The sequence below is a fragment of the Mus pahari genome, chromosome X, assembly GCF_900095145.1.
Source record: "Mus pahari chromosome X, PAHARI_EIJ_v1.1, whole genome shotgun sequence".
NCBI classification, from domain to species: Eukaryota; Metazoa; Chordata; class Mammalia; order Rodentia; family Muridae; genus Mus; species Mus pahari.
The window spans coordinates 57,761,834-57,787,369 of NC_034613.1; the positions used below are offsets into that span (position 1 = coordinate 57,761,834).

A 25,536-nucleotide genomic window follows, 5' to 3' on the forward strand; every position below is an offset into this window, starting at 1 on the left:
TGCACCATGCCTGCCTGGATACTGCCATGCTCCTGCCTTGATGATAATGGACTGAACCTCTGAACCTGTAAGCCAGCCCCAATTAAATGTTGTTTTTATAAGACTTGCCTTGGTCATGGTGTCTGTTCACAGCAGTAAAACCCTAACTAATACACCTAGGTAACATTAAAAACTGTATTAAGAGCTCTACTAATTTTTGAAAGTATTGCCGATAGAATGCACATAGAAGCAATAATAACTACCTCAAAGATGGCATCTGAGCAGGGTCCAATATTTTAGGTGTATGATCTATAAAGATGCAATTCTACATGGCTTACTCTTGTGTTACAATTACTTCTGACATCCTTTATTCATTAAAGATATCTTTTTTATTGGATATTTTATTTATTTACATTTCAAATGTTATTCCCTTTCTGGTTTCCTCTCCAGAAACCCCCTATCCCACCCTCCCTCCCCCCTGCTTCTATGAAGGTGCGCACCCACCCACTCCTGCCTCCCTGCCCTGGCATTCCCCTATTCTGGGGCATTGAGCCTTCACAGGACCAAGGGCCTCTCCTCCCACTGATGTCAGATAAGGTAATCCTCTGCTCCATATGCAGCTGGAGCTATGGGTCCCTCCATGTGCACTCTTTGGTTGGTTGTTTAGTCCCTGAGAGCTTTGGTTGGTTGATATTGTTGTTCCTCCTATGGGGTTGCAAACCCCTTCAGTTCCTTCAGTCCTTTCTCTAACTCCTCCATTGGGAACCCCCATTAAAGATATCTTAAAATGGAAAGGGATGCCTTGCTTTTGGTCTAGTAGTATGTAATACAATGCAATTCTAACTAAAGTCCCAATGGGTGCTCTTGTTTGTGCATGTGAGTGTGTGTGTGTGTGTGTGTGTGTGTGTGTTAATTGGAGTCTCTTAACTCAGGCTTACAATGTAGATGAGGATGACCTTGTGACCTTGGACTTCTGATCATTCTTGCTTCCACTCCCCAAGTGCTTGGATTTTAAGCATGCACTAGCACACCCAATTTATTCATGCAAAGTAACAAGCCTGATGTAGAGATAAGCCCACCAAAATGGAGATGTTAATAAAACTAGAGTAGAAAAAAGACTAACCCCTAAAAAGTCAATTTTATTAACTGTTAATTTAAAAAATAAATACAAACTAGCTATTCACTCTTCTCAATTTGACAGTTCAGCTATGGAAGAACTGCTAGACCAAAAACAACATTTCTACAAACTTGGTGGTCACAAGATTTTAAAAAAATACAAAAAATCATTTTACAGAAAGGAAATGAATGATATGAAAGTAAGCCAGGACATATACTAGCAATCAAAACCATTTGGGGCAGACGGAACATGCTTTCCTAACTGAAGAAATGAAGGGGAGACTAGTTGGCATAGGAAAATGTGCATTCTGTAATGTCAGATGAGAGCGACTTAAAGTGGAAATCTATATAACTTCAATTTCCTGTAACTGCTAAATAGAATGATACATTTCAATATTTATACTTCATGGCTCAGACACCTACCGCACTTGCCTTGATTCTTTATCCTGGCTTTTAGTTTGAAAAATGTGAGGATATAGGTTAAGAAGAGAAATAACACATAATATGCCTCATTTCTTAAGCTACTTTACACCTCGGTTTGTTACTAGAAATTTCCAAAAGAAAACATAAATATAAGTCTATGTCTTCTTAGAATTAAGTCTCACCAATTAAGATTTACTAAACACCCACTGTTTGGATTAATGACATTATTGGCAGCACTTATTGTAATGGGACATCTAAACAAAGTTTGTGTCTCAAATCAGTGTTAAGTCCATTTTAGGGTTCAGAGAATCTAAAATCCCAAGTGTAAACATGATTTAGATTCTTATACTTCTGGATCCATACTTCCTTCAAGGTCTTCATCATTATAAATGGTCTCTGCCATCTGCCACACTTACATATTGCCTTCTGATACAGGGGAACAATGTCATCCAATGTTCACTGGGATTCCAGGAGAAATCATATTATTTTGGAAATGAATAAACAACTTTGATAAAATATCTTTTGGGGACTTTTCTGTATTCTAATGGAAAATATCCATCTACTCAAATATAACATGATGTCTAGTATCTTTTGCTTTGTGTTTTCATCTTGCTTTATATTCAGTATTTATTTTTGCATTCTGCTTGCTATTTTTCATTCTTCTGACAGATATTTCTTTACTGTTTATCTGAGTAAGATATTGAGTGTTGCTTCTATCATATAACGTTCTTCTTCTTTTTTTAACTTTCCCATTCCAGTAAGATGAAACATATAGGATATTTTCATTCCAGTCTATCTTCCTCTCCCTGTCCTTTGAAAGGTTTTTATTTCCTCTCACTGCCCATCTTTCCACATAACCTTGCATTTGGTCCAGAAACAATGTACTATTTGTTTGTTAAAACTTCATGTTAAATCAGTGCAACAAACCACATACAAAAGGAAAAGTACAATGCAAGGGAGAACTAATCTAAGAGAAAACTATAGAACTTTTAGAACATAATATAGAAAGGACACTTTTCTTCCCTAGATAAGAGTGGATATAGTTATTTGATGTCCTTTATCTGTATTATAGCATCTATCATTGTGGCTGCTTCTGGGTCCACAAACAAAAGGCACACATTGTGACCTAGCAAAGGGAGAAGGAAAGGGTATCTCAAATTTCTTGCTGAGTTTGCCTATCTGCTGTATGTGTCCAATCCTAGAACTCCTATCATACTGTCAATAGAATAGATTTCCCTCCAGTCCAACGGTGTCCATTTAACACTCCCTCCTATTGTTTCTAATTGATGTTTCTATTATTTTGGTTAAAGGGGCAGCTAAAACTCTTCATTTGTCCATTCAAAATGACAACCAAAAGCTGAGATGTGTTAAAGCAAAGAAAACATGAGAAAAATAAACTATTATCCCCACCCCAAGGAACTATTCATCAACAGTTATCTGGACTTAGAATTTCTCCACACCCCAATGCCAGTTATGCCCAACTCATTTAAAAAATAAAATCATTAGACATTTGATTTTATTTTCCAAACTTACCAAATAAAGAAGTACCTTTAAATCTCAACATTATCACATATAGGATGTAGAGAACACTCTAAAATCCTTGAAACTCAGCGGCCAATTGCTCAGACTCATAAACAATCTAAACATTGGCTTATCTATCTTACCAGAAAATGACATCGATCCTTTCACCTTCCAATTAAAATTTCATACAGAAAGTATTTTGATACCTTTAAGGAGTGGAAACATCTCATTTGCATATATTATGGAGAGTTCTGTTCTATGCAGAAAGTCATTCCTGAATTTTTGATTTTTGAAAAGGTACAGAGTTCACTTTTATGAATCAGATCCAAGTTGCTTTGAAGATTAAAAAGTTTTAATACATATTTGAATAGAGATACTTTCAACAAAATCTTTAACTTGGATCCAATTTCCTTCTTTATCTAGAAAAGTCAATAGAAACAAAAAAATTAAAAATTTTATTAGCATTACTATTATAATATGCCACAGTTAGAAGTACAGCTATTTAGAACCTTTGCTTTTGAGTGAGAAACCTTTGAACAACAAGTCCTAAATGGGGTGTCTCCATCAAAGCCCTCCCCTCAGGGCTAGGGAAGCCTGCTAAAGAGGAGGTGGAGTGAGTCTAAGAGGCAGAAGAAAAAGGCCCTCTAAATCACCCACGTAAAGCTCATATGAACTCAGATACTTAGGCAGCATGCACAGGGACTACAAGAGGAGGCACAGGGTTTTCTGTGGATGCCATAATATGGGATTCCTGGATGTACGAACATGTGGGGCTCTGACTGGTGGGCCTTCTCTTGGGCTCTTTCGATTCTGTTGGTTTGTCCAATTTCAATATGATAATTTTCATTTTATCATTGTTTCATTTATTTTATTACATATTTTTAAAATGAATGAATGAACGACTAGACACTTGGATAAAGGTTAAAAACTGAACTGTCATTTATACCTGCTGGAAGAGAGAAAATCAGTATTCTCCAATGGAGTGACACACAGTATATCAACAACTCCAGAGAAGGGTTCATGTTCAGAAAGACTTGACCTAACATAATGGATTCCACTGTTTGGTTTCTCTCTATGTGTGTGTGTGTGTGTGTGTGTGTATGTGTGTGTGTGTGTGTGTGTGTGTGTATATCTGTCTGTCTGTCTGTCTGTCTGTGAGTACAGGTGTGCTTTTTTTGGTGATTTTAATTTTTTTTCTGTTTGGGTTTTTGTTTATTGTTGTTGTTTTCTGATTTTGGTTTGGTTTTGGTTTTGGAGGTTACTCTTGTATTGTTTTTTGTTTGTTTGGGTTTCTTTTTTGAGAAAGAACTTAAAGTTGGGCAAGTAGGGAGTGGGAGAGGATCAGAAAGAACTTGAGGAAAGGAAAGAATATGATCAAAAGATATTTACATTTAAAATTGTTTTAAGTAATAAAAAAATAAAAATCCTCTGCTTTCTTACTCTCCATGTTCCATGCCATTTCTATGAGCACCAGCTCCATGGAATTCAAAGCTTTTTCACCTCTAATGTGACCCTTTCCAAGTTCTTCAAGCATCATGTCCCAGCATCTGCATAGTGGCTTACCACCTTCTGTAACTCCAGTTCTAGAAAGTCTCCAAAGCCCTCTTATAGTCCCTATGGGCACCAGATATGCACAAAGTACATAAACACACACGCAGCCAAAATATTATACACAAACATAAGCATAAAAAGACTCACAAAAACGGAAATAATAAAGCAGGACTGGTAGTACACATCTTTAATCTGAGCACCGTGGAGGTATAGGCAGAGTTCCAGGCTAGCTAAAGCAATGCAGGAAAATCTGTTCTCTAATATCAAAAGTGAAAAATAAAAATAAGAAAAATTACAAACTAAGGTGGCTGGAAAGATGTCTGAGTTGGGCTTGCCTAAAATAACAAGAACCTAATTTCAGATCAGCAGCACCCATGTAATAGCTGAGTGTGGCCATGCCTACCTAAAACTCCAGGATTGGGGGAGTAGGGATCAGAGGCAGGTGAATTACTATAGTTCCTTGTCCAGCCAACCTAACCAAGATTGTGAGCTCCAGAGAAATGCAGAGACCTTCTCAAAAAGATAAGATTGAGAGCAGTTGCAGGAAACAACTGGCATCCACCTCTTCCTTCACACTCACATCTATGTCGTCCACCTGTGCATACATCACACTCACAGAGAAAGGGGAAGACTAAAACAAACAACAACAGAAAAAGAACTCAGACGTAAGATACTGTGACATTTCTGTAACTAGAAAGGACTAACAATGTTTGGCAAATGCAGCAATGATCTTTACTATAGCATAAGAACAGAAGCATCATTTTCGGCTTGGCTTTGCCATAGAGGCTGAGAGAGTACTCCTGTTAGTAGCACTTTCTCTGCAGATCAGAGAAGACAGCAGATTGGTTGCTTAATCTAGAACTGTCTTTCCTTGTCAGCCTTGCATCATCACCACCTGGACAATTTTAGTAACCTGGATGCTTTCTTTCAGGGTGCTATCTACAAAAACAGCACTCTTCTGGTTTTTCAAGTAACTTAATTCACTTCAGGAATAAGTAAATTCCTTCTACACCATCTTTCTGGTATCTTAGAAGACACAGTCTGTCATAATAACTCTTCTTACCAAGCCATTAAGGAACTTGCTATATACCTTCAATCCATAGACTCAGTATTTTAATCCTTAGAGGCATACAATTTACTCTCTCTATTTTTCTTCCCCTAGAATTCTTACCAATTTTCCTATCTTTCATCCAAATATCCTGATTATTCATGGTGGCTATCTCTCTGTGTTTTATATTTTGAGCTAGGGTTTGAGTTATAATGTTTTAATCTTAACAGTTCTGTCCTTTATTTTGGCTATCAAATTATCCTTTTAGTTGCTCTCACATTTTCTCAAATGTTATATGCGCCTTTCTGTTCCAAACATCCTATGCTTCCTAGCAAGTCTCTTTACTTGGATGTGTCTGATGAATTTTCTTTCTGACTGTAGAATCTATGAGGTGATTGTTTATACTACAATAACTTCGCTTTGGGGGACTTCAGTTCTGGATTTTAGAAAAGTATAATGTAATAAAACTTCAGGTTCAGGCAGGGTAAGGCTGATCAAGAAGACTCCCTGCGAAACAACACTATAGAAAGACATGAGTTACGTAGAAACTAAACATTCTTTTCCTCCTAATTTGTTTTCTATTGCTGCGACAAAATATTCCAACCAAAAGCTACTTGGGGAAAGGACTGGTTTATCTGACTTACACTTTCAGGTCAGCTCGCCATTAAAGGAAGTCTGGACAGGAATTCAAGGCAGGAACCTAGAGGTAGGAACTACAGTAGAGGTTGTGGGGGTATGCTCTTTAGTGGCTTTCTCCAACCCCATTGCTTCCTCAGTTTTCTTAAATAAGCCAGTACTACCTGGCCAGAATGATACCATCCACAGAGAGCTGGGCAGTTCCACATGAATTAGTAAAATTCTACAACACTTGCTTACAGGCAATCTGACAAAGACAATACCTCAATTAAGACAATACTTCTTCCCTGGGGAAGTCTCAGTTTGTGTTAAGATAACCAAAATCAAACAACATACCTCCTTCTCACTTTGACAATCAAGGCTCCCCACAACACCAGGAAAATCTGCACAGCATTCTCTTCCTTGGCCCAATGATCTGGGGTGCTAATGCCCACATATTCCTGAAGCTCATGAAGGAGAAAATTCTCTGTCAGCTTACTTACTCCTGAAGTACCCAAGACTTGATGTGTTCCCAACAACTGGAGGTTCCAACATCTGTTTTCCTAAGAGAGGTAGAGTGATTGGAATTGAAAACTATTTATCCAAAGTATCTCTTTTCACTTGCACAACTTTGTAATGCACAAGTATTAAACCATAAATTTACTTCAAATTTTAAAACTCTTCCTAATTTCCCCTCCAGTTTTATTAGAAGCATTTCAGATTTATTACCATAAAGAAGATCCTGATTTTAAAAAGCTACAAGATTTGTTCCATTTTTAGTATTTATATAGCTTTCTCAGAAGACCAAACTGTCAGCGATCAGATTAAAACCAGCTCCCAGACTCAATTTTGAAGAATTAATTTCTCTTGAATAATTGATTGGTCAGTTTCTATGAATAATAATAGTTCAACAAAGGTGCATATTATTATTTTCTTATTTATATGACAAAATTACCATTTACCAGGCAAAACCATTATCAAATATAAATCTTTCAAGCCAAACTGACCAAACTGACTTTCATTTCTTTCTATTCTTCAGTATATTGTACTTTAGTCTGCATTCATAAGTCAGGTTTCAGTACTAAAGGAAACCATCAAATAGCAATCAATTCCGCTGCAAGGCTTAGTGACATAAATTCTTGTGTGTATTTATTCTCAGTCATATCAATCTAGATGTAAAAATAGGAGTCATAATAGCAGTGCTACAATTGTATTACCATGACTGTGCTCCATCCCATATAATTCAGAGGATGTCATAGTCTCTTCTGTTTCTTAAAACTAATTCTGCCGGGCGGTGGTGGCACACACCTTTAATCCCAACACTTGGGAGGCAGAGACAGACGGATTTCTGAGTTCAAGGCCAGCCTGGTTTACAGAGTGAGTTCCAGGACAGCCAGGGCTACACAGAGAAACCCTGTCTCAGAAAAACAACAACAACAAAAACAACAACAACAAAAAAAACTAATTCTGAAGAGTCCTCTAGTAATACTTAATGAGTTCTCCTCTGATGGCACTTTCTATTTCCATGTTCCTATTCTGATAGCTCTTATCTCTAAAACTCCTTTACTACTGCCAGACAAACAATGCCTGGTAATTTCTCTGTCTTCAAATTATACCAGTGCTGCTATCTGTGTCCAGGAATTCTTATATGGGTGCACAATCCAAGCCATTGCCATGAAGGAATTGAAGATGATTACTCCTACTAGTTGATTGAAAAGCAGCTGGTATCAGCTCCACGGCCTGGAGAAGAACTTAGCTCAAGTACAAGTGATGCCTTACATAGCATCTCTAGATGCTCCTCTTGGATCTTGAATTCCATCAGGAGGCCATGGTTAGGGATACAGAGCACAATCTGAATGGCAAATGCTACACCAAGTTTTGGATCAGTCTCACTGTCCTAAGGTGTTGTCTAATTCTAAACCACACTTGGCTGACCTATCTATTCCAGATATATCTTTCATGATAAGCTTCTCATCTCTCATGAATAATAAACTTCTGTCAATCTTTTTCTTCCTTGAATCTTCTGGATGTGACTAGATATCAGTTGTGAAAATATCATAAGAATATATCAGAATGTTTGGATACCATCCATTCTAACTATAGTAGTTATCATTTAAATGTAAATACACTGTCATTTAATATTTTCCTACAGTAAGCATTACCTTGATTTTTTTAAAGATGGGGTCTGCACCTACTGGACAGGAAGGAGCTCATTATGCAGCTGAAGATGCTCTTGAACTTCTGATCTTCCTGCTTCTATCTCCATGCTGGATTGGGTTTAGAAGCATGCATCTAAAACATTGTATTATATTTTTTGAATATCTGTTTTAAAGGAGAGGTCAAATCGAGGTGATATGTTCAGAGACAGTAACATGAAAGATGTCTGAGTTTAGCAGTGTCTTGAAGGGCATTTCAGCTAGGACTGAGGAATAAAAAGGCATAGAGAGCTCAAGTTACAAAACCATGAAATATAGAAGAAATCGATGCAGAGACAACAGACAGTTATTTAATGGAAGATAGGGGCCAAACTAGGGCCAGACATGCTGAAGTATAGGCATGAGTGCAGATGTCATTTATGCTGAGTCTTCAATATGTATTCATTCATTCACTTACTCATTCATTCAATAAATAGTTAGAAACCATCTACTGTGTTCCCGACATTGGTGACACAGGCACATAAGCAATAAATAAAAGACAAATCTTTTTTTTTTCTCAAAATTAAGTTTACATTCCATTGAAAAAGACTAACAACTTGTCTGATATTTTCAAGACATCAAAGGAAGTTATCATGATTGTGAAATTTAGAATGTGAGGCAGAAGGGATAAAAGATGTCAGAATGTACAAAACATTAAGACTTGAATAAATAATGACTTTAGCTTTAGCCAAGGAAATCTTACCAGGAATCCCATAGGAGTGTTTGGGGTGGCAGTGTGATTGGATGTGGCACATAAGCAGGGGTGTTATTTTGTGTCGCAACTTGACAAAAAGAAGACAAGAGTGGGTATAGGGAAGCAGGTGAAGAATGAAAGCCTGGATAGTGCATGAGTAGACTCTAGACTCTGAAAGAATTTGGTATCCGATTAGGACTGAGAGACCCCCCCACTGTGAGGTGTAGAGTATTAGCCCACTCCAAAGAAATCTAAAAGAGGAAAGATAATGCCACAATATAGCCCCATAGTGAGAACAAACACCAAACATTTTAAATCTACCTAAAGTACAAGGTGAATAAGACATTTTTCTGCCTAGATAGTACTAATAGTTCAACGAGAAAAATAACTGTAAATAAATAATTCTACTGTATTGTAAATGACAGTAAAATGTTAAGCATTCAGAGCCTCTTTTATAATCAGTTGAAAAGAAGAAACAGGAAGTGCATATACAACTCTGTAAGAGCACCCTCACACATAAAATTCTTGCCACAGTGCATGAAGACATTTACAAGAGTTTTCATGACTCTGGGAATGTTGGCATATGCCTTTATTCCCAGTATTTTGGTAGCAGGAGCAAATAGATCACCATGTGTTCAAGGCCTGCCAAGGCTAAATACTGAGACACTGTCCCAAAAGCAATTTTAAAAATACAGATCTAATGGTAGCAGTGAGAAACAGATTTACAGTCCAGTACCATCTCTGTGTATGCAAAAGCCATACACATATAGCACTATTGAAGTAAAGAAAGAACAGGGAATTCAAGGATAGCCTCTACTAATTCTGAGTTTTGGCCAACATGCCCTACAAGAAAATCTGTCCTTAAAAACACTATCTTAAAATATTAATGATATGTCAAACATTACAACTGTTTTCTAGAAGAATGAGACAAGTAACATACGCAATAATGAGCAAAAGAGGGGCCGTGTAAGAACTAATGGTGAGCATGCTAAGAATTGAAGCAAATGCTTACTCTATCCCCTTAGGACAGTAACCTTTGTGAATTACTGATATGTTTGAAAGCCCTAAGAAAACTACATATCTTGCACTTGGAAGATAGAATCTTCTCAATCAATATGTCCCCTTTTATTACACCGGAGTTAAAGCTAATGTTATGCCCCATCTGGTCTATGGTGAGATTTGTATTCAGCCCTACAGGATTCTTAATATATTGTGACTACTCCAAAGATCCTAGTTCAATGGGTCATTTCTGTTTACCATAGCCTCAAGGAATGTGGCCCTTAATGCACTGCCTTAAAGCTGGAGTTCCAACAACATTGATATTGTTCTGGCTGTTGCAGGCTGCGAACTGGAAGCCTCACATGCTCTTCATCCCATCTGCTTAGGACAGCTCACCCTTGCTCTTTCAAGTGCATACTTCCAAATAAGTCTTTCTTGTCGCATGCCAGCTGGAATCATCTTGCTTCTGTGCTCACTTATCTCACACCACAGATAGGCTCATTTCCAACTGTAAAAGATATAACCACACCTTATAGATTTCATCACAGTTGCAATTCCATATTTATATCTTCTTCATGCATGTATATATGTGTGTAGCATCCATGTGTGTGAGTATGGGCACACATATGCCACAAGACATGTGTGGGGGTCAAAGAACAACTTCTAATGCAATCCTTGCCTTCTACCCAGAGTCTGTCTCTCTCTCTCTCCATCTCTCTCTCTCTCTCTCTCTCTCTCTCTCTCTCTCCTCTTTGGTTTTTCGAGACAGGGTTTCTCTGTGTAGCTCTGGCTGTCCTGGAACTCACTTTGTAGACCAGACTGGCCTCGAACTCAGAAATCCGCCTGCCTCTGCCTCCCTAGTGCTGGCATTAAAGGCATGTGCCACCACACCCGGCTAGTATGTATATTCTCGCTTTTTGTTGTTCGAAGCTAGATAAGGCACACTGACCTGTTAACTTCTGGGGAATCAACTTTGTGGGAGTGCTTATTTAGGCACTTAGGCCCAGCTTTCTATAAATTCTAGGAATTAGAAAATTAAGGATTTCATGCTCGCATAGCAAATGTTTTTATCCCCTCGAGCCACCTCTCCAGCCCCACACTTAAATGGTTCTGAGAAGTTGAATTTTGTCCATCTACTCCTGTAGGTTCCAATTTCAACAGTGACAGTCTTTTTGTTGCTAACTCACCAAGGACTCACTAGTACTTAGTATAGTGCTTGGCACATGGTAGGCATTCAATGAACTTCTCAGTTGGATGCAAGCCTTCTGGATTAAGGGAGCATGGGTCAGGCTGGATATAAGCCCAATACAGAGGCCAAAGGGGTGAGGAGGTGATTTTGGTTCTGCTATAGAAGGCAAAGGCAGAGAGCTGCATGGAAAGGACACAGTGATGTACATAGACAGGTCCCATGACTGCTTTACTGATGCTTTCTCTCTGGTACAGGGTGCATGGAGAAGAGGCAGAAGTAAAAGGAAATTAACAAGTGTTCAACTAGCTCTCTCTCTCTCTCTGTCAGCTCTTTTTATTATGAATTCCAAGTAAAACTATGAACCGGAAGTGTGAGGGGGACAGCACCGTCTGAGAAAGGGATAAGATTTCCTGAAGTTCTTGCACACCCTATTGGCCCTTAAAAAGTACTCAAAGTTCCCGCCATACTTCCCCAAATCGCTAGTTAGTAGAGCGATTTATTTTGCATTCTGGCCATAAGAGTCCCAGAAGTCAGGGTCAATGTGGTTATCAGTGTTCCTAGATCAAAGTGTTCTCCAATCGAATTTATCAGTTTTTTTTCTTTTTTCTTTTCTTTTCTTTTCTTTTCTTTTCTTTTCTTTTCTTTTCTTTTCTTTTCTTTTCTTTTCTTTCTTTCTTTTTTTTTTTTTTTTGCCTTCCCTCCCGCCGCGACTTGCAGTTCAAACAGGTCCCACGCCAGTGCCGTGAAAAATCTACCTAAAAACAAGCCCCTCCACTTCTGGACGGGCCCCATTGTAGACAACTGGAGGCCTTTTCCCATGTCCTCGCTTTCTCCTGTACGGAAGAGGCCTCTAGTCCCTGCGGCGGGCACAGGCAGCGAGACCTGTAACTACCCTTTGCGCTTTCCCGCCTTTCATCAAGTGCGCCTGCCAAAGGGTGCGCCCTGATACCCTGAGGCAGGTACCCAGGAGGGCGCATGCGCGTGCTCCAAGGCCCAGGAGGAGGCAAGGGCGGAGCGGAGAGGGCGGGGCCAGAGGGGAGGGGCCGAGCGGGTCACGTGATGCCGTTTGACTGTTTACAGGAGGCGCGGCGGAGCCCTCGGCCTCAGTCAGTCAGGCGCTGGGGAGCGGTTCGGTTTCACTTCCGGTGAGGGGCCGCGCCTGAGAGGGCGGGCAGTGAAGCCAACGGACGGCGAGCGCGGGCGGTGGCAGTGACGGCGGCGCCGCTGCCGGGGGGCGTGCGGTAACGCGGCGGCGGCGGCGGCGGCGGCGGCTGGGCCTCAAGCGCCTGCAGCCCACCTCTCGGAGGCGGGCTCCCGGCGCGAGGACGGACGAGAAGATGGAGGAGCTGGTGGTGGAAGTGCGAGGCTCCAATGGCGCTTTCTACAAGGTAACCGGCCACCGGACAGGCCCGGTCCTCGGCCTCCCTCCCCCCCCTCGTGTCCAGGGTGGCGGGCGGGCCCCTCAGGCGCGGCGGGAGCGGCGGGCTGCGGTTGCGAGGGAGCGGCGGAGTCGGGGCCTAGAGCCCGCCTCAGCGCTCCGACTCCCGCCCGAGGCCCCGGCGCCTTGAGGAACGCGAAGGGAGCGCGGCTTGCCGAGGGCGCTTGAGCGGCCGAGTTTGTCAGCGAAGCGGGAGTGCGAGGACAGGGGATCCGGCCATGGGGCCGGTGCCGCGGGAAGTGGCGGCAGTGGCTTAGTCCTGCTTTCCCAAATAATCCTCTCCCAGTGGGTTCGGGGCCTGACACGCGGGGAGCCGCGAGGGAACAGGGGGCGCCTCAGCCCGGCCGCCGCCGCCGCCTGCCCTGCCGGGCGGCCGTTAGGAGGCTGTGGCGGCCGTTAGGAGGCTTGGGCTCCGGTTTTCGGCCCACAGTGCAGACTTTGGAGAGCTCCCCGGTTCTGGGCGAGGGGTGTGCAGGGAGAAGAAGCGGTAGGCAGCCCGGGATCACAATGGCAAGTGCTCTTTAGTGGCCTCTTTGTGAATTTCGAAGGAGGGTTTTAGACCTAAAAGTTTCGGAAAGAACGTGACATCTGAGAGAGCCTTTCAAACGCTAGCCAGAGCCGGCATCCTCGGCCTCCGAGGCTCTTGGAACTGCGAGGAATTCAGGGATAAGCATGTCGCGACTTCTAAAAATATTACCAAGTCTGCTTATTTTAAATTTTCCTTTGTGTTTAAGTTCTCAAGGACCCGAATTTGTGCCACAGAACTTCAGGAAATTAACGGGGACTGTACGATTGCTACTGAATTTTTACCAGGACGGTTTGGAATGTTTGTTCTGTGCGCTGAAGTGCATAAACTTGAGTATATTCGCTTTGACTTTTGCAGTGTTGCAGTGGGCTATAGTTGAGGTTTTAAATAGGCATTCATGAACTACTGAGAGTTTTTTATACCATTGAATATCAAGTAACATCGTATATTTTTCAAGGAACTTTAAAATTATGTATTGTGGTGTGATTTTTGATACCGCATAAATGTAGATCTAGCAATATTATAAATTCTCCATTTTTGAATGTTTATAAGCACTGTAAGGCCCCACCTCACTAGAATATTTTAGTAACAGAAGGTGCACGTGGAAGGAAGCATGGAAAATAGCTTTTGCTATTGTCCAGTAGTTTTAAGTTTATTATAGAATAACTTGAACATTTCAAATGGGACATACTAGGCTAAACTCAGGAAAGTGACTTAAGTAAATTATGCTTTTACCAATTTTATGGAGACATTTAGTGGAAGGTAAAATTCTCGAATGAAGGAAATTTGTAAAATACTAATTTATACTAAAAATACCCTTTTGTTGTAATATAGAAGGAGAAAGAAAGAACACAGCATTTATGTTACTAATTTTACCAGTGCAGTTATTTTTCAATTTGCTGTAATAAAAAAAAATGTTCTGGTTAGTTTTGGTTAGTTTGCGTTAGAAGGTTTCTAGGTTCTAGAATGACAGTTTTAGTTGCTAGAGTTGGGGCACCGAGACACAGATGAGCAAGGGATAATAGTTAAGTAGTATTTTTGTTCATCTCTAATACCAGCTTAGATTTGAGTCCACTGTTAGTGGCTTTTAATGAAGTTGGCTTGTCATTGAGGGGGCAAGTACCACATCCTACTCTTGAAGGATTTATTGGCCCCAGTAATTTTCCTTGAAAACTGACTGGAATACTTTTTTTAAGTGCTCTGTTTTCACTATTAATCCCCTTGCTTTTTTCTTGACTTAGTTTTTCAACAACTTTTTAATTTGAAGGTGAACAAAAAGGAATAGGTTATGAATTATACTTTGATTCCCTGAGGGGACATGTAGTACTTTTTTAAAATGTATATTGAAATATTGCTATTGTGTTTAAGTTTGGTTTTGGTGTTGTTTGTTTGTTTCAACTGGTCTATATTAAGGGAAGGGTACTGACTACCCTGAAAGAGGTTTAAATTTTACAACACTTAGAATATTGTCTGTGAACAGGAAAAATAAAGTGGAAGCATGCTGAGTCGTTTTCTGGTGAAATTGATGACAAAGATGAGAGGTAAAGACCATTATAGAAAAACTGGGGTCCTGGTAGAAATAAAAATTTAAAGTGAAGTAAGTCAAATTCAATATAATTGAATTCAGTCTTTGATTTCCTTACTAGAACTACTGTATTGTGAAGGATAGTTATACATCTCCTGAGAACATTAAGTGTGCAGAATAACTATATAGAACACGTATTAGCAGTGATTTGATCCTTTCTCTAAAAGATCACTAAAATGAAGATTTCAAATTCACAAATCATGCTTCTAGCATGATAGCAGCCAACCAGTTCTAATTTGGATCTTTTCTTTTGGTGTTTAATTTTTAAAACTATTAGATTTATTTGTGACTATGTGAGGGTGAGTGGATACTTATTTACATCCCATGCCACACTTGTAAGAGGACAGATTTCAGGAGTTGTCTGTCTCCACCATGTGGCTACTGGGGATGGAACTCAGGTCTGCAAGCCTTTACCTGCTGAGCCATCTCGTGGCTCTTTTTTGGTGTTTTTAAGATTTGAAACTTAGACTTAGCGCTCACCAGGGTTTCTAGTTTTAAGCTTTGTTTTTTTTCTTTAACCTGGAAAAAATTGGTTACATGAACTAGGTTTTGATCCCTTCAGACATGCTATATTTAAAATCTGAAAAAACTTTGATTTGTATCTCACATGATCTTTAAAAAGCCATTAATGTTGCAAAACACTGCTATACATCTTTATTCAAGGTGTATCTGCCCCATGTAGTTTTTTTGTGTATTACAGTTTGGGTATGTTGAGAATGATAATGCATTAACTTCATTTTGATACAGAATGTATGCTGTTCAGATGTGAGAATACTCCATATGCAAAGATTTCTAGGTTTTATATTCTAGTATCAAAATTAGTAAACCATATTAGAGATATATACAAAACTTTTCAATTTCAAACTATAATGGCTAATATCTAATTATTATGTGTAATGATGCAAATTCACAAATATAATATCTTAATTTTAAGCTCAGCATCTGAGAATAGACTCCCACTAGCTGAATATTGTTGCCATTTATAGTAGTTTATTAATATACAATAATATACAGTCAAGAAATTTTTTAATGCCAGGTTTGGTGGATCTCACCTATAATCCTAGCACCTGGGAGTCAGAGACTAATGGATCTCTGAGTTCCATGCCAGACAGGGCTACATAGTGAGATCCTATCCTGGGGGGGTGGAGGGGGGTTGACAAAGTGTTTAGTGCCCAACCTATATATCATTTTAGCTACATTGGCTTGTAGAAGTAAATGTTTTACCACAAACTTTCACAGGTTTAGAAATTTATAAGCCTACATGAAATTTAAATGAACTCACATTCATGGTTTTCTCTGAAATCCAGCAATCTTCAAGTATGGGTGTTAATTTACATGTTAAAGAGATGAATTTTGTAAATTACCATATTTTAGCCTCCCAAATCAACACACCCTTTGTAAGATTTAGTGTCTTTGTGAATGTAACACCCCTCCTTAGAAATATTCGATTCTAATTCTATACTCATGTATTCTGATAACCTCAAAATTACTAATTTTGTGCAAAATTTTGTGCAGTGTAGTACTTGGGAGTTCAGATTCTGGCCCACTCTGGGAGATGTTTGGGATCATGGTTATGGTAATAGTTACCAAGTGGGGAGTCTTAGGCACTACTTTGTCTCTATTAACTTCCTCCCACTGTTTTAATTTGTATAAGGGGCATAGATATATAGGGAGATGAAATAAATAATTACTAATGTTTGTCAGGGTGCTAAAAGTTTTGGATCTGGGATTTGAAATCAGACTTGGTAATGAGATGATAAAATTCAGCTTGAAGAAATAAAGTAGATTACATTTGTTGCTCACTTTTCAATTTAATTATAATCTTTGCTCATATTTGTTACAATGGTATTGCCTTAGCATCCCATAACTACATTTGTTGTATAATCTTTTTTAACTGTAGACACAAAGATGCCATTAATCTCCAGTTGATGTATCGATATTCTTTTTTATTAACCTTCTGGTTTGAAATATTTTCCTATAAATTCTTATTAAGGAAAAATAAGGTTACTCTGCTGTGAAGCTTGCTTTTGTTAGTTGCCCTAGGAGCTTACTAACCCTGAAAAACTAACTTACATGAACAGTATATAAACATCAGGAAAACAAGTCAGTGGATGCTGTTTTCTTTGTACCTGTTGTCTTTAGTCAGAGTGAATCATTTTTCTTAGAATTTATGGAAGAACTGTTGTTTTATTGGTTATTCTTTTATATTGCTAGGGTCTTCATACGACGTGGGAAGAATAAAGATTCAATGTATATATGAAGCCTTGGGTTTGAATTATAAATCTTATATGGCCCTATAATTTATCTCTAGGAGGAAAGTTTTTACTTATTTTATGTGTATGAGTGTTTTACCTACATGTATGTATGTGCACTAAGGAAGTGATAGAAGAGGGTATTAGCAACACTCCGGAGGCAGAGGCAGGCAGATTCCTTAGTTCAAGACCAGCCTGGTCTACAAAGTGAGTTCCAGGACAGCCAGGGCTATACAGAGAAACCCTGTCTCGAAAAACCAAAAAAAAACAAAAAACAAAAAAAAAACGGTATCAGATCTCCTGGGGATACAGATTGTTGTGAGCTGGAATGTAGGTACTAGGTTTTCTAACCCCTAGTTTGATATCTTAAAACTTCAGATATGTGAATAAGTCATAATAGGGGAATAAAAGTTTACCCAAATAGGACTGAACTTTTTGTTCTTTGTGTACCACTTTAATAGAGCAGTGTTTGCATTAGATAGTTCTGGTTTTATATATCCTCAGGACTGTGACTTGGCCCACTTGTCATTAAATAGAGGGATGCTATGATGATTTAAAATTTCTGCTTTTCCACTGGTGAACAACCTTAGTGTGTTTTGGTCACTGCTTTTTTTTTTTTGCTTTTTTTTTTTAAATCACTTCTTTCAAACCCTAAAGCTTTTTTTTTCCTTTCCAGGGTGAAAGTAACCATTATTATTTAATTTTGTAGGACTACCCTTTCTTGTTCTATCTTACTTTTTAAGCCTTTATTTGACCATTAAGACTTTCATTTAGCTTTCTAAATATCAGTCTTTGGATCTGTCATGATTATGAGTGGATAAGTCTCTTCTCCTTAGGAAAACATTAGCACTATTGAGTGACTGACATCCTGTGGAGAGCTTTAGTTGTGCCCTTAAGAACTTCTGGTTTGATAGCCCCATTAAAGCCTTTTTTAAAGTATAGAGGGAGTACTTAACATTCTGAAATGCAAAGGCATTTATAGTTCTGTATCTTTTATGAAAATCGCACATGTATATAGTTGTTACAACTTTAAAAGGCTAGTCTAGGTCCTTAGTTTAAAAATGAGGAAGAATCTGAGGTTCCCAAATCCTGCAGCTATTATGTGATAGAGCCAAGATTTTAGAGCCTATATTTAATTCATAACAAAACTCAACCTCTAAGTTCTCTGATCCCATTAATAGCCCTACCTGTCAAATCCAGTGAAGCTCTTTGGGCATTCATCTAATCTGCCTTTGAATATATCACAGAAATCTTCCCAGCCTGTTGTTTTTACAAACATCAACTTAGCATGATAAGAAAGAATTACAGCAAAATGAAGTTTTTCAAGTTGGTAGATGAGATGATAGCTTTCTAGAGGAATCTTATGAATGAGTTAAGAGAGATTCAGAGAGTTTGTAAAAAGCATTATTGGAAAAAGTATGATGAGAACACATAGAAAGATATGAAACCTGTAGGGAAGGTTTACTAAAAGACTTTAGAACTGACAGAATGTCTTGTCCTTACTATGTGTGCAGAGCAGAGTCCACAGATGAGATTCTTTTATTTACTTAGTAAAGCAGTAACCAGAAGGTATTAAATGCATTCTATATCAGTTACTATGCAAACAGTGACTAAAATGACTGATTTTGAAACAATCATGCAAATATCTATACATAGATAAGCCCCATTAACTCAGAGGCAGTGGCTCTGTTGGATGGGATGATTACTCAAACTATTTCTGACACTTTTCATCCAGAATTATATTCTAGGACTGTGAAAGCATTTCTTTTTGCCTCTTATTTTTTGGCTGTTTTGCGCGCTCATTCTCTCTAGATAATAATTTAGGCAAGTAGGGGGAAATAAGAATACAGCCATAAAGTCATAAGACTAAGGCTGATTTTTATGGTTAGTTTGAAAACTCTTAACATTTGTAAATGTTTTAAATCAATAGGATATGCTACAATACCATAGATATGCTACAATACCTGCTGACCTGTCCATAGTTCTTGAACCCTCAAAATGTGAAAGGTGAATGGGTGACTGAATTTAATTGTAATTAATTTTAATGTAAATAGCCATAGGTCACTTCTGGTTACCACAGACAATGTAAACAGCAAAGACCAGTTTTTGAAAGACTTTGCTTTACAAAAGACAATTTTCTACCCAGCTGTACCAAAGTTCAGTTTGCTGACTAAAGAGTTTATATACTTTTTTGTATATAATGTACTATAAAGAACTAGTGCTGTGCTCTTATACTTGCCTCTTTCCCTCTTGCTCCCCATTCCCTTCCCCCATCTCTCCACATGGCCAGGGCCTGCCCCCACTTCTCTACTCTCTCCACTCTGCCTTTCTCTGCCTCTACTACCCTCTTAACTCCCCTCTCCATACTCTAAATAAACTCTATTCTATACTTTAAAAAAAAAAAAAAGAGCTAGTGCTGTTCTATATGTTGTTGTGCTGCTGCCAAGGCATACAAACATCATACAACTTTCAAAGAGGATGAAAACAAAAGTAGTTACCTTTTCCTTTTCTTAATAAATGAAGGATAATGGAAGTCTTGATTTTAGTTGGCAGTCTAATAATCTCCCTCAGAAATACATTATTAACTTGGTATTAGCTACTGTCTGAGGACAAAGGACACCTTCCCCTTCTCCATAATTTTTTTTTATAGTATATAAAGCCAAGATCCTGACTGAACAGTTCTCACAACTTTTTATTCAAAATCAGGTATATTTGTTGTTGAATAGGACAAACAATCCCTTAGCACACTGGACGGATGACGCATGCTTGCTTATGAAATAGGGTATATTCTAAAGTATCAGAATAATATTAAACCAGAGTTGTTCAAATATACTGTAAAATTTTTAATAATTTAAATATATCTGGGAAATAAGCAACATCAGGTGGATGGGAAGAAAAGTTGGGTTCATCATCATTTAAACCTGTAAATATAAAGATACATTGTGCTTGCTCCTTGCAGCTTATGGCTTCATAATCCATATTCCTGCTGTTTGTGAAGTCTCCATTGTATTGTTGGCTTCACATCATCATTTAGGGGCTCCCAATCGAGATTTTATCCCTGATACACATATCACTTGTCTGGCCTCCAATATTTCTTTTGCAATTTGGGTGGGACTTTCCATAATTTTTATTATACATATAAAAGCTGGTGAATCACCAAGGTGTGCTAACAATGCCATATTGCTGAAATGAATCCTGGGGAAATAACTTTGTCACTAGTTTGAGCAGAGTTTCTCTGGTGCTGCTGCCTTCTCAAAGGAACATTTATTGCTTGAGTTGTAGAGATAGAGATATTCATCCAAACACACACACCCCTAACACACGCACACATATATACATCATGGGTTTAAAATTCTATTCTTTGTTCTGTCTCAGCTTTCTTATTGATTTTTTTTAAAACAATCTCAAGCTGCTTTTTGTTGTCTGTTTTTACTCTTGCTTCTCCATCCTCTACTGTCTTTGGCTTGTTCGTCCTTATACTTTAAGGGTCAGTAGAAGCTTCACCTTTCCAGTATACCTTCCCTTTTCAAAGTAACAGCACTACCAAAAATCAGACCTTACACCAGGTCTAGGAGAGAAGCATCTTAGGCAGCAGTTCACTTAGTAGATGTTCATTGAATTCATTCTAAGTATTTCCAAGATAATCGTGCATATACTATATTTAACTTAGTTGTAGTTTCTACTTGAATTGAAACCTAAAAAGCAAATAGAAGATAGGTAAGTGAAAAGAGGGAAAGGACAATAGAGCACTTATGGATAAGTTACAGGCTTATCTTTATGACTAGGCATGTGGTTCTAGAATAAGTTTCTTAATTTTTAATAATGTAGGTTAAAGTATACCTCAAACTTCATATTCAACACTGAATTTTAATGGCCAGTGTAGCTATCTCTTTGAGATGCTAAACTCTAAGATAATTTTTCTTATTTAGTATTGTAATTATTTGTATTCTTAAAGCCTAATTTATAGTACCTAGCAAAATAGATATGGTGAAGAAGGGGACATTAGAAACTGATTTTCAATCAAAGATCCATTTTATTCTTAAAGATCTCTAAAATTTAATTTCATTGGTCTTTAAGCTTAAAAGTTAATTTGTTGTGGTTTTTCTTGCAGGCATTTGTAAAAGATGTCCATGAAGATTCTATAACAGTTGCTTTTGAAAACAAGTAAGTTTCTTACTATATAATCTTAATGTTGAAGATTTTTAATGTTTTATACCCATTCTTTTTTCCTTGTTTTTTTTAAATTGAAGTCTGATTTGAGTGTTTTTTCCTATTATGAAACAAAGTTCCCAGAGAGCTCAGGATTAAATCAATGGAAGGCCATCTTTTGCTAATGACTGACTTTAAAGGTCCTTACTATATAATCTTGATCCTTAAGTCCATTTGATTATGAAAACAAAAGATACATTCTTCTCAATGAGCTAATAGTTTAAGTAGTTTGTAATTTTTATTAAAAGTTGGAAATGTGGGAATTTATGGATATTTACAATAAAATGATTATAGGTTTTATAGTGAGTTTTAATTATATGGTTTATTTTATCAGAAGAAATTATGTTTCCTCATTAGGTTATTTTTATTTTTTCATATATTTTTAATCAATAATTATGACAGGTAAGCTTTACTGCTTTTTGTTCTAGATAATAAAGCAGTACTTAAAGATCTAGGAATATGAGCTGTATGAAAAAGTCAATAGTATAGATATTATTATTTCATTGGGGGAAAAAGTCTAGTCACTAAATTCATTAAGTATTAATAAAGGCCATTTTTAGGTAGCCATTTGAGACTCTGAAGTACATATGTTTAGTATTGGTATTAGGATTTTTACTAAACTTTGGTAAGTGACAGTTATAACATTTAGCTTTTCTCTATCATAATAATAGTACATCCAAGGCAGACTGAAAATCTGTAGATTAAAAAAGTAGTATAGTGATTGCTTAGACTTGTTAGGCATGTGTGAGAAAGGTCATAACTAAAGTATAAAATACTCCCTGTTGTGAAGATAAAAAACATACTATAATTTACCAACAATAATTATATATTATATGAGAACATACTACACACTATTGAATTTGTAAATTATGTGGTTAATTAATTATATCTCAGTAAATTTCCAAAACTGCAGTCTGTGACACAGAGTTACTGAGAACTAAAACCAAATACCTTGGTTCTAAAATATTAAGAATAGACCTGCACTTCACTGTCTAAAAAAATCTAAAGTTAGACCGTAAGCTTAGATTCTTTAAGCTATCAATAAGACAAAGTAGTAACCTTTGATGCCTGATACACATTTAGAAAGATCTAGATGAAAGTACTAACAGAATATTAAACCCTGTTCCATGCTCCAGACTAATAATGTTAGTCTACAAGTTTAAATAATAGAATATCTTTACCTGAATGTGTAAAGACAAAAGTTCCATAATTGCCTTTTTACTTTTTTAAGTATCCACCATTAAACAATAGACAACTATAATATCACATCTTTATTTGAGGTCTCATGGATAATTTAGGGGATAATCTTTTTTTTTTGTAATTAAACTATTATTTATTTTATTTTATTTTATTTTTTGGTTTTTCGAGACAGGGTTTCTCTGTATAGACCTGGTGACCTGGAACTCACTCTGTAGACCAGGCTGGCCTAGAACTCAGAAATCCGCCTGCCTCTGCCTCCCAAGTGCTGGGATTAAAGGTGTGCACTACCACCGCCCAACATAAACTATTATTTTTACTTTAATTATGTTTGTGAATGTATATCTTTGTGTGGGTATGTGCAACAAGAATGCAGATGTTAATGGAGGCTAGAAACATCAACTGTGGAGCTGGAGTTAGAAGCAGTTATAAGTGCCCAACAAGGAGGCTGAGAACAAATTAAGGTTTGCTGTAGCCATTATTTAATGGCTAAGCCATGCTTCTAGCTTCATTGCAATTATACTTTTATCTTTTTACTTCCTTCACTAGTAAAACACTGTTTTTAAAAATGGTCATTTTGATTCTCTACTCTTAGTTCTGAACTGTAAACTCTTAAGCAGAATCTTTGTTCTTTTTGTGTTTCCACTTTTGGTGTCCACTAAAAAGGGGGGTAAAGAAAAAGAAAGATTCATCAGGAATACTGAAAGAAAACACAGTATTTCATAGAATAGGATCTTTTCATTTAGAAAGAATAGCTTAGTTAGGGTGCTTAGTTTCTAACCTGTATTTAATGTCTTCAAATCTGTATGATTAAAGAGTTAAAGACGTTGTCACTTCTTTGGAACCAAGAAATGTATGTATATTTTGCATTGTATGCCCCACAAGTGAAACGTACCTGACAGTTCATAACATGTTAAAAGTCACTAATTTTCAGTGGGTATAAAAAAGCTATTCTGCTGTATTTTAATTATACTCTTTTCAACTGTATTCATGTCACAGGGGGGAGTCAGTCTAATTTCATCACTCAACAGATTTCTACAAATTCTGACTTATTTGTCCTCTTGTGCAATAGTTCTTTGTAAACAGAAAGAAAAAAAGACAAATAAGTATTTCTCAAGGTTGTTTTATTAAAATATCCTGTATCAAAATATAGACACTTTATGAAGCTAGCAATGTTACTCAGCAGTTAAGGATACTTGCTATTCTTACAAAGGACTGATATTCAGTTCTTGGCACCCGAAACTCTTAATTCCAGGCTATCTGATATTCTCTTCTGGCCTCTGTTCATGCACATTCATAGATACACAGGCATAGAAGTTTTTACACAGAACAAATCTGTTTTCTTAATGGAAAAAGTGGCTGCTTTAAATGATTAAATCACTAGTATTCTTATAAAATTTTGTTACTTAGTATTTATGTCTTTGTAAGTAAAAAAAATGGTGTTTTAAAACTATTCAATATTTTAAATTAAGAAATTAGACAATTTAATTGAACTCCCGTAGGCTGTCTCCATTGGGTTTCTATGGTTTAGGAGACAACCCCCTCCCACCAACCCAGTCCATGCTGATACATCGGTAGATCAGCATCCAGCTACACCTATGGCAAGAATTGACTACCTCGTGGGATCTAAAATTTAAGGGGGACAAGTGAGTTGAGAATTGCTAATGTGCTGACTGCCATTTTGCTTTGGGAAGTAGAAGATAGTTATTGTGGTTGATGGAATGTAGTCAGAATTATTTTGCAAGTAGAACTATGTTGATGATAATACTAACAATTGTCAATACTAATTTAAGCATCAAAGGAATTTCTGTTGTAGACTTGGGTTTTAAAAGTCTGAGTTAAAATTATTAGAAGCAAAACCTTTTGAGTAATAGTTTTGATCTGTTGTCTTTAGAAAAAATGTGTGGAAACCTAGGTTGCTATGCTGCATGTAGACTTCGTTAAAATGTCTGTGCACTGCCATTATGCACCACTCAGCAAAAACTGGCCATTTGAAGGCATTTGCTTCTTTAAACCAAGAAAGAGTCACATTTAACCAAAGTTGATTGCAGCATGCTCACTATTTGCATTAAACACCAAAAGCTTGTCAAATAATGATATTTTGTTTATTTGCAGCTGGCAACCAGAGAGACAGATTCCATTCCATGATGTGAGATTCCCACCACCTGTAGGTTATAATAAAGATATAAACGAAAGTGATGAAGTTGAGGTGAGTTCCCAAGTCATAAAATAACCGACAACTAAGGGCATATGTGTAATTTTCTTTTGACTTTTAAAATATACCTTGCTTTTAACAGTATTTAAACTACCTTGAGTTAAAGTTGAAATGGACATATTCTTTTGAGTATCCCTTTTAGTTAATGATTTGAAATGTTATATGGTTACTTATATTTGGCTATTCAGCCACACTCAGGGAATATCAGGTCCCAAGTTCCCCATTAGCATACCCTTGCCCCATCTCTAAATCTTTTGTGTAGGTAATACTTTTTATATTTATTGCTATTCTATTCACTTTTTCAGTAAAATGAATTTGGAAAAATAGTTTTACAAAGGAAAGCAATAATTCTAACAAAACATGAATATGATATTGTATGCCTATGATCTTAACTCTTATGTGGTGGAGGTTGGAGGATCAGGAATTCAGAGTTCATCATTGGCTACATAGCAAGTTAGAGGCCAGTTCTTCATACATGAGAGCCTTGCCTCTAAAAGAAACTTTTTAAGAATTCTAGTGCCAGTTGTGGTGGCACATGGCCTTTAAATCCAGCACTCAGGAAACAGGCATGTGAACCTCATGAGTTTGAGGCCCACCAGGTCTATGATACTGAGTTCTAGGACAACCAAGTCTACATAGAGAGACCCTGTTTCAAAACAACAAACAAAAAAATAAATTTATACAATAGACTAGTAATATAAAATTTATTTTAGTAGTAGTGAATCTTTCTGATATATATTTTTTAAACCTGTATCTTTTACATCATATATATATATATATATAT

General features: G+C 37.4%; 1 protein-coding gene across 7 annotated transcripts in view; it reads left to right on the plus strand.

Annotated features, from left to right (window-relative positions):
• Window positions 1–12,394: 12,394 nt before the first annotated feature.
• Window positions 12,395–25,536, plus strand: part of Fmr1 (fragile X mental retardation 1) — a 37,002-nt gene continuing 23,860 nt past the window's right edge. For all 7 annotated transcript variants that reach the window (XM_021187336.1, XM_021187337.1, XM_029534138.1 and 4 more), the window contains exons 1-3: window positions 12,395–12,718; window positions 21,243–21,295; window positions 24,653–24,746. In XM_021187336.1, the coding sequence (XP_021042995.1) occupies window positions 12,668–12,718; window positions 21,243–21,295; window positions 24,653–24,746 (198 nt within the window). In that variant the 5' untranslated portion in view covers window positions 12,395–12,667. The remainder of the gene's footprint in view (window positions 12,719–21,242; window positions 21,296–24,652; window positions 24,747–25,536) is intronic.